The following is a 12,996-nucleotide window of genomic DNA, read 5'->3' on the forward strand; positions in this document are numbered from 1 at the left end:
TTTTGACTTTTTAAAAGTATATTTAAAAACATGCATTTTTCAATGGTTTCTCTATAGTTTAGAAATACATTTAAAAATAATCCAGGTCTCTCTCTAGATAATATCATACTGCTTCACATGTGGTGTAATAACCTTGTAACAGCACATTCTGAATTCCTCCTTCCCCTCCCTTGTGCAATTGTTGTCGTGGTTTTAAAAATGGTCTAAACACACAATACATTATTAGAGTCGTTGCTTTAAACAGTTATCTTCTAGAACAATTTAAAATATAAAAAGATTTTATTTTAACTTTATTTCATTTCTGATGCTCTTCATTTCCGACTTGATTCTGTTCCTTCTGCCTGTAGAACTTCCCTTAGCATTTCTTTTAGAGTAGGTCTGCCGACAATGGGTTCCCTCAGGTTTTATGTGTCTATGAAATTCTTTATTTCTCCTTATTTTTGAAGGCTATTTTGCTGGTTACAGAATTTTTGCTTGATAATTTTTCCTTTCAGCACTGTTATCTGTTACTCCATTGCTTTCTGGATTGCATGGTTTCTAAAGAGAATTTTGTCATAATTCTTATCCTTGTTCCTCTCTCCTCTGTACATAAAGTCTTTTCTTCTCTGTCTTCATGATTTTTTTCTTTGTTTTTTTTTCGGGAGTTTGAATATGATATGCCTAGGTGTGTGTGTGTGTCTGTGACACAGAGAGAGAGAGAGAATCTAGCCTGATTCCATGAGCTTCTTTTCTCTGTAGTTTAGTGTCTGTCACTAATTTTGAAAAATTCCCAGCCGTTATTTATTCAAATATTTCTTCTGCCTTATGTTCTCTTTCTTCACAGTTTCCAACTATGTGTGTTAGACCATTTCATATTGTTGCCCCTCTCTTGGATATCCTGTTACGATTCTTCTCTTTGCATTTCGATTTGGGTCCATGCCATTGGTCTGTCTTCAAGCTCACTCATTCTTTCCTTGATGTGTCCAGTCTACCGAGGAGCCTGCCAAAGGCGATCTTCATTTCTGTTACTGTGCTTTTTGTTCCTAACATTTCCATTTGATTCTTTTTTACAGTTTCCATCTCTGCTGAAATTTCCTATCAGATTGAGTGCATTGTCTAATTTTTCCACTAGAGCTTCAACATATAAATGTGTTATTTAAAATTTCTTTTCTAATAGTTCCAAAATCTGTGTCACATCTGAGCTGATTCTGATGATTGCTTTGCCTCTTCAGACTGTGTTCTTTTAAATTGCCTTTTGGCTTCGGGGAGAAGAAGAAGAAGAAGAAAAAAAGATTGGCAATAGATATTAGCACAGGTGCCAAACTTTTTTTAAAAAAGTAAATAAATAAAAAATAAATTGCCTTTTGTCATGGGTCATAATTTTTTACCATGCTGTGGGCATCGTCCGGCGGGGCCCAGCGGGCTTTCCTGTGTGAGGGCAGGAAGAAGCCGCTCCGGCCTTGCAGGCTGCACAGTCTCTTCTTCTTGCTCTTTCCCTTGTTCTCTTCCTCCTCCTCCTTCAACCCTTAAAACATGTAAAAACCATCCTAGGCTCAGGGACTGTACACAAACAGGCCACAAGCCCTATCGGGTCCCCTGGCTGTGGTTTGCAAACCGCCGCCGTACAGGCAGTAGACACCGAGGTAAGGATTTTTATGATTAGAGAAGAATACGCCTTTCTCCCGGTGGGGCCTCAGTGTGGGGCTTGGGTGAACCTCGTGAGGAGCCAGACTAGGTTGAAGTTTGCTCCAGCTGGCTGTGGGTCTTCCTCAGTGCTGCTCCCTCGAGAGGTGGTGTCTCCTGTGGCTCTCCCAGCTGTGCCCCACGTCACCTATTGCATGATTGTCGGTGTGGTGGTGGTGGAGGAGGGGGTGGGGGTCTCTGAGGTTCCGATTCAGCCTCAGTCGTGCCGGCACTGTAAGCACCCCCAAGTGGTCCTGTCTCCCTCAGATGGAGAGCGGATAGTGTGGGTTTCTGCCTCTCCTCCAGGAACAGAGCTTTTTATTGTCGTTTCTGTTCCCCCACCTGCACTGGGTTCGGACCAGAGCCCGCAGGCTACCGTTCTGTCATCCTTCTGCTGCACATTAAGCTTTCTGCTCCCTGTGAGAGATGGGGAGATGGGTTCTGGCAGAGTTTCAGCCGTGGCTGCTGTTCTCCTCTTCCAGCCCGCATCACGGAGGAGCTGGGAGGGAGGAAGCATTCTCTGGATTCTCCCTCATCTCTGTGAGCTCCTCGTGCGGCTCCCGGAGGATGCGAACACCCCTATGTCTGCAGCCCCTGGAACCTTCACATTCTTAGGCTAGTCCACATTTGGTCTTTAGCAATTTGCTAAAATTTTCCAGCTGAACCCTCTTACTGGCTCCTGCGGTGTGTGGTGGTGACTATCCCAGGTCAGCAAATGCTTGGGCGCATTTCTGCCTGCAGGCACCTGTCTCCCTTGGACCTTAGTGAGCTGTTTGTGGTGGCCCCCACTCTTGGGTAGGCTCAAGAAGTCATTTGTTTGCATTCTGTCCTGTCATACAGGTGCGTGATGCTCTTCTCAGGTCTCTGCATCTTGGAGTCAAGACCACAGGTGCTTCTCCCGCCTCTGCTGTGTCACGCTTGCTAACAGCTCATTGGCCCAAACAAGTCACGTGGCTGAGCTTGGCTTCAGGAGGGGGAAATAGACATCACCTCTTCAGAGACGGGAACTTCACGGTCCACAGGTAGAGGGATGCACACACCACGGGGGGACGAGAGGGACCATTAGTTCTGAGACGAGGGGCTCCGTGGGGCTGGAGAGACAGGCACTCAGATCTTCCAACACATGGGATCAGAGGATGCTGCCCCAGCTGGGTGGGGCTCGGGGAAGGCTGCCCAGACCTGAGACACCTGAATGGATACAGGCCCCGGAAAGAGAAGGAGGAGGGGCTGGTATGCCCATCTAGGCTTATGGTGCGGCCCCCTGGCTGAGAGTCTGAGGGCCGTGGAGCCCACCCCTCTCCCGACCCCTTGCTGAAATCCTGTCCTGTGGTCTGGCTCCGGGCTTCGAGCTTAGGGCTGGGGCTCTGCACGCTGCCATCGACCCAGGGCTGCCCGCACCAGGGCCCTGACCCCTCCCTCTCTTTTGATTGTCGGTGGCCTACTGTCTTGGGGGCTCCAGGGGCAGGTCTGTGTTTGACTCCTGGGCCTGAAATGGAGGAGGGGCTCCAGGCACCCAGCAGGCGCTCACGAATAAACGCTCCAGAAGTTCTGAGTTTTTACCTACTCTGTCATTGGCGGTTCTTTCAAAGTCTAGAGGATTGTTCCTGCAAAGATTAACATTTTTATTTGCTCAAACTAACCAGTGAGGGTCCTGAGGCTCAGTGGGCAGCCCCGATCCCTCCGGCAAGGCTGGCGCCGGTGCCAGAGCCGCAGGGCAGCGCGGAGCCCGCTTAGCTGCCGGGAAAGGTGCGGGCCTGGGTGGGTGGGGGCTGTTTCTGGAGACCCCCTGGAAAGTTCACGAAGCCCCGGCTACATGTGAGTCCTGGCCCAGCCCGCTGCCCTCTGTCCTTGGGGTGCCCTGCAGGCGCCTACTGGAGGAAGGCCCGGAGGAAGTCGTTGTAGGAGATTTTGGAAGTCAGCGTCTTGTCGTAATACTCCAGGATGTGGAAGAACTCCTCCTCCGACAGGTTGACGCTGTACTGCCTCAGGACCTGCAAGACGGGCGGGGCTGCCAGGAAGGGGCTGCGGCCGCACCCGCCTCTCCTCGGCCGGAGTCTGAGGATCCCACCTCCAGAGGTGCCCCCAGCACCTCGACCCCCTGCTTCTGCCCTCACCACCCCCGAGGGCAGCCCCCAGCGTGCACCGTGGGTGTGAAACAGGAAGAGGCCTGGGCCTGCCGTCAGATGGGGCTGCTGGGCCTCCCCACCCCCAGCCCCCCCGGAACAGGAGGTTAACCACCATCGCTCCCTGAAGGGCAGTGAGGCTGGCCCACATGTTCAGACAAGGCGGATGGACAGAGAGGAGGGGAGACTGGCCACAGGGCCCTGACTGGGGTGCGGCCTCGGGGTGCGGCCCACCCAGGAGGAGGACAGGGCTGGCAGGTGTGGGCTCAGGGAGCTGCTATGCCTTGACAGTAAGGCAGCCAGAGGCAGAGCCTGCTGGTTGCCCACCTGCGATCAGCTGCCCCTTCCTTCTTAGCTAACAGAACCCTGACTTTCTTCAGGCTGCTTTGCGTCCGCTGAAAGGGGGCCTTTCTCGGCCTCTCTCGTGGCTCGGTATATTCGGGCCAGTTGAACCTACGTGAGAATGTTATGGGGACTCCTGGGAAGCCTCCTCTAAAGAAAGGGGGCATGCCCTTTTTCTGTCGCCTTTTTCTCTCTGCTGCCTGGAATATGCAAACGATGCTGGGGCTCCAGCAGCCATCTTGGACCACAAGGCAATCTTGAGGAAGGAAGCTAGGTTTTGAGGCTGGTAGAGCAAAAACAATCATGTCTCTGATGACTGTCCAGCACCATGCCAGCTCTGGACGTCTTTTATGTGAGAGAGAAATGAACTTCCACCATGTTTAAGCTGCTCTTATTTTTGTGCTGCTGTTACATGCAGCTACAACAAATCCCAATAGATAGGTACCCTAGTAAGTAAAAATAAAGATTAGGTTCTAAATTTCCTGGCTACGTTTTGCGTTGTAATTTGTCTCTAAGGGGAGACTAGAAACTGCTGCTAGAAGACCCTGAGGTTCCCCCAGGGCCAGCAGCAGGCCTGGCCCCAGGCCCACGGGGCTGAGGTTAGCTGACCTGGTTATGGGGCCGAAGGGCTGAGAGCAGGAAAGGAAACAGGGCCCAGGTGTGGGAGAAGGGCCTCAGTCACACGCACGTGGTCTCCGATTCCCCCTCTGCGGAGGCCATGTCTCCATTTCTGCGGTTCCCGCCCACTGCCACCCGCCCCAAATTCCTGGGAAGCTGCAGGAAGAGGAGACCGACAGGGCCTCATCGTACTTCCGTCTTTGCGTGGAGACCACGGGACAGACCCTGGCTGAGATTTTTACTCGACCCCAAAGTAAAGACAAACGAGGTGAGTTGGGAAGCCACTGCGGGGCCACGGCGGGCGGACGACCGGGAGGCGCAGGTGTTCACCCTCTGGGCCTCGCCACCGCAGCCGCCCTCCCGCCCTGCCCGCCAGCCACCGCCGTTCATCTTCCTGCCTTATTCTTTAAAAGAAAGACTTCTCCTTTTTTTAATCTAAGTTTCCAGCTGAAGTGGAGAGGAACCCAAGGAACACATTTTCTGTAAGCGTGCTTTGAGGCCATAACCCTTTGTCTCTCTGAGGTCTTGACTGAGTTTTTTTTTCCTGACTGTAATATGTGGTTTTTTTAATCTAACGTTCCAGGCCTCAACTATCTTTTCAACCTCAGTGGCTGGTGGGGATGGGGGCGGGGAGGGAGTGGGGGCAAGAACCTGCTAATTCAAGGAGTTCCATGTTATTCTAAAAGTGGGCGTTTTAAGTCGCCCTGGAGGCTGGCGGTTTCTTTCCTCCGGGAGAACCACACTGCAGCTTCTGCACGGACAGTGGGGACTCCGCTCCGGAGGGGCGGCCACAGGGCAGCTCCACAGACCGCGCTTCCTCTCGGGGGGCCAGGCCGCAGCAGAGTTCAGACTGCAGGGGACAGCCGCTTAGCCACACTGCTGAGGGAGGGAGGGGAGCGGCCTCGCCACAGGGAGGGCAGCTGGGGGACAGGGGAGGGGTGCCAGCGGTGGCTGGGGTCTGTGGGCCCTCTGAGAGCCCCCTTGATGTTGCTGTTCTGCCCAGGGGGGTCTGGCGAGGCCAGGGGAAGGCCCTCCTCGGAGGGGCCCAGCCAGGGCTCCCAGCTCAGCAACAGCGCTAGTGGAGCCCTGAGGGCAGCTGGGCTCCGGGGGGGGGGGCCCTGGGGAGCGTCCCGCGGGGTGCTAGAACCCTTCAGGGAGGAGAACCGGGGTCTGCAGGTGAGGGGCATCAGGCTTTGAGACCTGGGGGCCCCGAGGAAGTGAGGTCTGGGAGACGGCCCACACCTGGGCCGTTGGCAGGTGCGGGGTGGGGTGGGTCCCCTTTGGAGGTTTTCTGACCACCGGCCTTTGCCAATCACTCCCTGTTCAGAGGCAATGGACGCACAGGAGCTGCGCTCACCTGCCTGAAGTCAGCCACGCTTAGCAGCCCCGTGCTCCCTTCGTCGTAGGCTTTGAACGTGCGCCGCATCGGCCTCCAGCAGTGCACAATTTTGGGTTGAATGCGCAGCAAGGTGGCGTAAAAGGAAGAAGTCTCAGCACCAGCTTCTTTCTGCAAAAAAACAACCGCGACCAAGAGTGGTGAGAAAAGGGCTTCTGAATGGGGAGGAGAGCGGGCGGGGCCCTGCGGCGGTGGAACTGGCTCTGAGCCCCTCCTGGGGTCTGCTCTAGGCCCCAGCCCGCTCCACAGGCTGCTCCTGGATACAACGGAGCCTGCGAGCGGGACTCACGACAACAACGGCACCGTCACCGTGCCCTCTGTCCGTCACCCGTCCGTGTGCGGGGAGTTTGAAAACACCGTCTCATTGACACCATCCCTCTCACCCCAGAGTCTTGATCCCACGTCATGGACCAGAAAACAGAGGCTGGGGAGCAGAAGGGCAGGGTGAGGACAGAGGGGCTGTTTGGCCCCACACCTGCCGGGCCAGGGCCCCTCCCAGGGAGCTCCGCCAGGCGCAGACACGGGCCATTTCAAAACCGTTTGAGGAAAAAAAGAGACCTCAGTTTGGGTCTTCTAGTGGGTTATTATAACAAACAGAGTCTCAAAAACCCGCAAGGTTGTAATTACAACTAGTCATTAGACGGCACACTGCACTGTGATTATTTCATTTAGGTGCTGTTAGATGGAAAACAAGATATTTTAGCATGATTTAGCCCCAACACATGTCTGACTATCACAGAGGTGAACGGCGGGCAACAATGTGGAACGCATTTTGGGAGAGTTTAATTCTATCAGGGTGCCACACAAACAGAGTAGCACAGAGTTAGAGTGCTTTCAAGTTTTACATCCTTTAGCTCCCATGATGGAGACTCACGACACACCCCACAGCCTCGTCGGCTGCCAGCCTACCCCGTCAGCGGGTCCGCATGCACGGAGGGGAGAGGATTCTGTGCTCACTGGCTCTTCCCACACCCAGCCTGGCTTGAGAAAGGGTTTTCCCTCCCAGCACAGTCCACGAACCATCCAGAAGTCCTCTGCCTCCCTCTCTAGCTTTGTCCGAAAAGGCAGCGCCCCAGCTCGCTTCCCCAGAGGGGCGTCTCTCTGCCAAGACAGCCCCCAAAGAACTAGAGGAGGAAACGGCCCTCTTAGCTTCTCTGCAGGGAGACTGCTGAGCTGAGCTCCACGCTTGTATGGTGGGGGCCTTGGCAGCCGGCAGCGGGGACAGGACTGGGACAAGGACCAGGCAGGGGCAGGCGCTTGGCGCTGCGCTGGCCCCTCTCTCCTAGGAGAGCTCCTGGGGGAGGAGGTCTTGCCGCCTGTCAATCAGGGTGGGGATCTGGGGTCCGGGGATGGAAGGTTCGACTGTTCTGGACCACACAGGGGCAGCTGTAGTTGGTTTTGGGTGAAAAGACCAGAGCTGGGGGGTGAGGCAGGAACACACAGGAGGTGTGCTGGGACATCCGCCAAGAGGCCCTGCTCCCAGGGCGGCCGTCCCAAGTCCCTCTCACTTCACGTAAACGCAATCTCAGTCCCACACTCCGAACAGGCCAGGCCAGCCTTTCTGGGCCTCAGGGAAGAAGGGCAGTGCGTCTGGAGGCAGGGTGGCCTCTGTGCAGGGGAGGGCTCGGAAGGGGGCACCAGGGTGCTCTCCCCAAATGGGCCACCCCTCACAGGGCCTCAGAACCCAGCAGATCTCCCCCTCGCTTATGGAAAGGGAAACTGAGGCCCAGAGAGGTGGAGGACGGCCGGAGCTGGCAGCGACCTTTCTTGTAGGCCGTGCAGTCTTCATGGTTCTCCAGCTACGTTCCTGGACCCGTGAAGATCTCATGACAAGAGCCTCTTTTCTGCTCACAGAGAAACTGAACTAGAGAAAGAACTGTCTTAATTTTAAGTTTTTCTTCCGTAACTTGGCCTAAGCCTTTGATGCCAGCTCTTGCTCGTCTCAACTAGAAGCTGCTTTAAGATGGTACCCAATTTTGCACAAAATTTAGCTGTGCAGAAGCTTTCTGCATGGACCCGACTGTTTGCTGGGTTACCCAGTATGCCCCTGTTGCTTCAGGAGTGCTCTGGGGCCGGGGCGGGGGCCTGTCAGGTCTGCCCCACACCTCTGGGCCCTGCAGCCGAGTCCTAAGGTGGTCAGAATCAGCTGTGTTCGTTCCCCAAATTGACAGCGCCAGTTGAACTTACTTAATTCAGTGGAACTTAATTCACTGTTACAGATGACGGAAGATGAGCATGAAAAACCCTATTTTTGCTTCATGTTTTGGAAAGGCTTGAGAAATGCAAGTCACTGAGAACACTGTGGGTGAGAATCATAATATTACAAATGATTGAGAAAAAAGGTAGAAATCCAGAAGAACATTGCCCTCCAGTTGCTATTTAAGCATCTTTAGGTTCTCACTCCTCTTCAAAGAAACAAAAAGAAAATTGTTGACAATGCATCGTGGGTGTAGTTTACACAAGAGAGATGATGAGACTCTATCCCACACCCCATACCCCACGCCCCACCCGAGCAAAGGGCCTGGCCTGTCTCAGGTGGTGCGTGAATGCATACACGTTTACGTTTGGGTTAACGGCGTTTCCCTCTGCTCTGCCCCCACCGCTTTGCCCTTTCAGGGAACCGACCCTTCGCTGCTCCTGGTGCGTTGTGTGAGCAGCGGACACTGTTCCTGACCGTCTGCCCTACAGATGCTTCCGGGTGCTCTGGGGGAGCCATGACAATCAGGTGTCTGCCACCCGAACGAGTTTGAGAACCTGGGATCCAGGCCACTGGTTCCCAGACTGGGGTCTCCTGACCTTTATGGGGCTCCAGAGGAGAGAAAGAAAAATCTTTGAATCATTTCCAAGAAAGTAACTCTGAGCTGTTTGCCGTGTTCCCACGGCCCAGTGGAGATCTGACCTTGACCCACGCCTCGCCCTTGCATGGGCTCCCTGACACACCAGGCAGCTCTGGGCTCATCAGACAGACCTGGTCGCCGAGCGCTCATCTGAACACTGCCTGGCACTGCGCAGACCCTCTAGGAACTGAGGGAACAGGGCAAGAGAGGATCGCTTGACAAGTGTGTACGCACACACGTCACACGTGTACATGCATGTTATACAAGGGCAACAATGCATAGTGCGTACACGCACATAGCACATGCATGCAGTACACATATCCCACGTGTACATGCAAATATCAATATCATACACGTGTGACACATATTGTGCGAATACACGCACATAGCATGCACGTGACAGACATATACATCACGTGTACAGGCATCTATCGCACACATGTGATACACATGTATATCACATGTATGTGGAGGAAATCTGAGCGGGGGTCCACGGGGAGGCGGCAGTGAGGCCAGGGACATTTGACAGGTGGGTCGGCACCGGCCAGCGGCCCTCCTAGAGCCTGTGTCCGCCGTATCCACCACCTGTATAAAGCAGGATGATCTGAATTTGTGATGAATTAAGAAAAATGGAAGGGACCCCTCTGACCCTGGCCCACGGGTTTCTAAGGGCGGCTTACGCACCATCTTATGGGCGTTCTGGATCTTCATCCTCCGCATCACGGAGGTCTCCTGGGCTTTCAACAGGAGGACGCAGCTCTGGACGAAGTCGCAGTAGGCAAACCGCCCGCTGTTCTTCAAGTCATACTTCACCAGGAGCTGCTGGCACTCCTCTCTGTTCACGTCCAGGTTGAATTTCTCCACGAGAGCTAGAGACAAAAATGCCAGTTCAGTTGGTGGGAATTCATTCATTCATTCATTCATTCATTCATTCAAGCCTTGCTGAGAGGCTTTCTCTGCTGTGGGCCCTGGCTGGGTCCCGGCTTCACAGGCTCACAGCCGGTGGCCGGACAGATATGGAAACAGACAGGGACACGACGAACTAAGTGCAGTAAGGAGGGAGGGGGACCCTGAATCCTGGGGGGCCCCCTACCCCGGCGTTTGCCTGCTGTCCTTGTTTAGCATGGTCATCACTGCTGTGGGCACGGCAGTACGGCCAGAGTGCTGTGGGGGCTGCGACTGAAGAGCAGGCAGGGAGCGAGGGAGGGAGGAGAGCCACTGCTGAGAGACCGGAGCTGCTGGAGCAAGACCGGGAGTCAGGGCAGAGCCGTATGAGGCGAGGGGCGTGTCCACGTGCTGGGCTGGGGCCCGGCTGTGCGGTGGGAGGGCAGACTCTGGGCAGGCAGTTTTCAACTGGGCTTCGAAGATATGCTCTCAACAGTCTGTCAGGCTACACGAAGTCACACATTTTGAGTTTTCGTTCCAATGACACTCTAAAATGTACAAAATCTATTCTGGAATCACGGACCACTCTTCAGAGACAACTGCTGTGCAGTTCCAGGGTTTGTGTCTGGCTTTCTTTCTTTCTTTTTTTTTTTGAGGAAGATTAGCCCTGAGCTAACTACTGCCAATCCTCCCCTTTTTGCTGAGGAAGCCTGACCCTGAGCTAACATCCACACCCATCTTCCTCTACTTTATATGTAGGACACCTCCCACAGCATGGCGTGCCAAGTGGTGCCATGTCTGCACCCGGGATCCGAACCGGCGAACCCGGGGCCACCGAGAAGTGGAATGTGCAAACTTAACCGCTGTGCCACCGGGCCGGCCCCTGTTTGTGCATTTTTAAGCCGTGGTTATCATAAAATTAATTTATATTAATATTGCAGGTTCTCAAGAAAAACATTTTCCTTAAAAAGGGGTTTATGCAGAAGTCAGGAAGTGGGGAGCCGAGGGGCTTTTGCGTAGAGAAGGGATGCGGTCAGACTGATGTTCCTGTAACGCAAATGTCACATGAACAGCACGCAACAATCACGGGCAGCACAGAGCCAACTGGTGCAATCTGAAAACTTTATCAAAGTAACCACGGTGGGAAAGGACACAGCACGGAGAGCTGATGGCCATGCGAGCAGAGCCTGGAGCTGTGTGGACGGCAGGCCCGTGTGTCCCCAGCCGTCCCCGCCCTCCCACACCTGCCCCACCTCCCTCGCTCTCAGTCTGTTAACGTTTACACTCTGCCCAGAGACGTGATTCTAATGCAGGAAGTCCTGGCACGCCGACTTGACCCCATGGGTGTGGACCTGCCCAGCAGGGGGTGAGGGTGCCGGGGGGCCTCGTCCCTCAACACTGGTGTCTACCAAGGTGCCCGGGCTCCGTCACTGCCCAGATGCTCCACTGGTTCCCTGCTGCTTCCGTCCCCCGCCCCCACACCAGGGATGGACTCGTGCCGGGAGGTGACACTATGTCATCAAGAGGACAGAAGCAGAACAGACCCAGGAACTCGGGCGCGGTGATCTCCCCCTGCTTGTTCACGTCCCTCTCCTTGCATTCTCTCAGGAACTCGCGCCAGCAGCTCTGGATTCCCTTCCGGAGCTTCGTCTCGATGGGCTCGCAGTTCTGCAGGGGCTGGGCACTCGGCTCCAGGATCGCACTGGCGGGGGTCTAGCAGGCAAGAAAAGAAAACGGTCTTGTAATCTGAGATTTAAAATGGAAGTAATAATAAAAACTTAAGATAAGACTCAGGTTTCGAGGTTCACCATTTCACAAGCAGCATTATTTCAGAAATAAAATGAAAAACCAAAACAGAGATGGTAATTTTACCATTTAATTTCTCTTTCCATCAGTGGGCTATATTTGTGCCAAATCATAATAACCAAAATAGTTTTGGAAATAAATACATAGCCAAGAATCAAATAAAGAGAGATGCTATTTAAATGTATCAATGGGGTGTGTGTGTGTGTGTGTGTGTGTGAAGTGACAATGACATATTTTTCACAAGAAGAGTCTTATCAGAGAAAGGGACTCACTTGTCATTTGCACGGACACTCTCAGAACATCTGATATTTTGAAATGTGGACCGAGTACAAAGCTGTTCTTTGCTTTGTCGTATCTTCCATTTAAAAACAAGCGAACGAACTTCATCTATCCCAGACTCCCCCCGCAATGCCTCCTTGACACGTGATTCTTTAACAGAGTAACAGACTCAACGGAATTCCTGGTCTTTCCCCCCAATCCTGCGCCACCCAAACTTTCCCCATGTCGGTTGATCATGACGCCCTTCTTCCAACCGCTCAGGCCAAAAATTCAGAAGTCTTCCTGGCCTTTCCTCCCTCCCTGTCAATCTCACAGCCCGTCTGTTGGAAATCCTGTTGGCTCCACCTCAAAGATCCATCCACTGGCTGGCCACCAGCTCGCCCTGCCCACCTGGCTCCCAGCCACCTGGCCTCTCACCTGGATCACCCCCGAGCCCCCGTCCCTCCCAGCGCCCCACTCCACCCACAGCCTCTTCCCCACACAGCATCCACAGTAGTCTTTTTAAAGAGGCACACAGATCAGGTCACCCCTCTGCTTAAAAGCTTGCAAAGGCCCCACCCTGGGAGGGAATGTCAAAGTCCTCGTCCTGGCCCCCAGGCCCATGAGAATGTCCTGTGGCTGCCGGAATGGCTATACAAACTCGGTGGCTTAAAAAAACACACACTTCTTCTCTACAGTTCTGGGGGTCGGAAGCTTGGAATGGGTCCTACTGAGCTCGCATCAAGGTGTTGGCAGGGCTGTGTTCCTTCTGCAGCTCTAGGCGAGAACCCATTTCTTTGCCTTTTCTAGCGTCCAGAGGCCCCCACATTCCTTAGCTTATGGCCCCTTCCTCCGTGGTAGAGCCAGCAGCATGAGGTCGAGTCTTTCTCAACTCGCCTCTCCCAGCACTGACCCCTCTGCCTCTGTTTCCCCCATTTACAGACCTTGGTGGTAGCCCGGGGCCCACCCAGACCCTCCGGGAATCTCCTGTCTGGGAGTCAGCTGATTAGCAACTTCAATTCCACATGTAACCTTGACTCCGCTTTGCCGTGTAAGGTGACACATTACA

General features: G+C 53.9%; 1 protein-coding gene across 6 annotated transcripts in view; it reads right to left on the reverse strand.

Annotated features, from left to right (window-relative positions):
• Positions 1–3,263: 3,263 nt before the first annotated feature.
• EFCAB6 (EF-hand calcium binding domain 6) overlaps positions 3,264–12,996 on the reverse strand; it is a 232,240-nt gene continuing 222,507 nt past the window's right edge. For all 6 annotated transcript variants that reach the window (XM_023631419.2, XM_070254171.1, XM_005606763.4 and 3 more), the window contains 4 exons: positions 11,408–11,576; positions 9,663–9,847; positions 6,103–6,252; positions 3,264–3,653 (listed from right to left, as the gene is read on the reverse strand). In XM_023631419.2, coding sequence (XP_023487187.2) covers positions 3,531–3,653; positions 6,103–6,252; positions 9,663–9,847; positions 11,408–11,576 — 627 coding nt within the window. In that variant the 3' untranslated portion in view covers positions 3,264–3,530. The remainder of the gene's footprint in view (positions 3,654–6,102; positions 6,253–9,662; positions 9,848–11,407; positions 11,577–12,996) is intronic.

This window comes from Equus caballus, chromosome 28 (genome assembly GCF_041296265.1).
Source record: "Equus caballus isolate H_3958 breed thoroughbred chromosome 28, TB-T2T, whole genome shotgun sequence".
Lineage (NCBI taxonomy): Eukaryota > Metazoa > Chordata > Mammalia > Perissodactyla > Equidae > Equus > Equus caballus.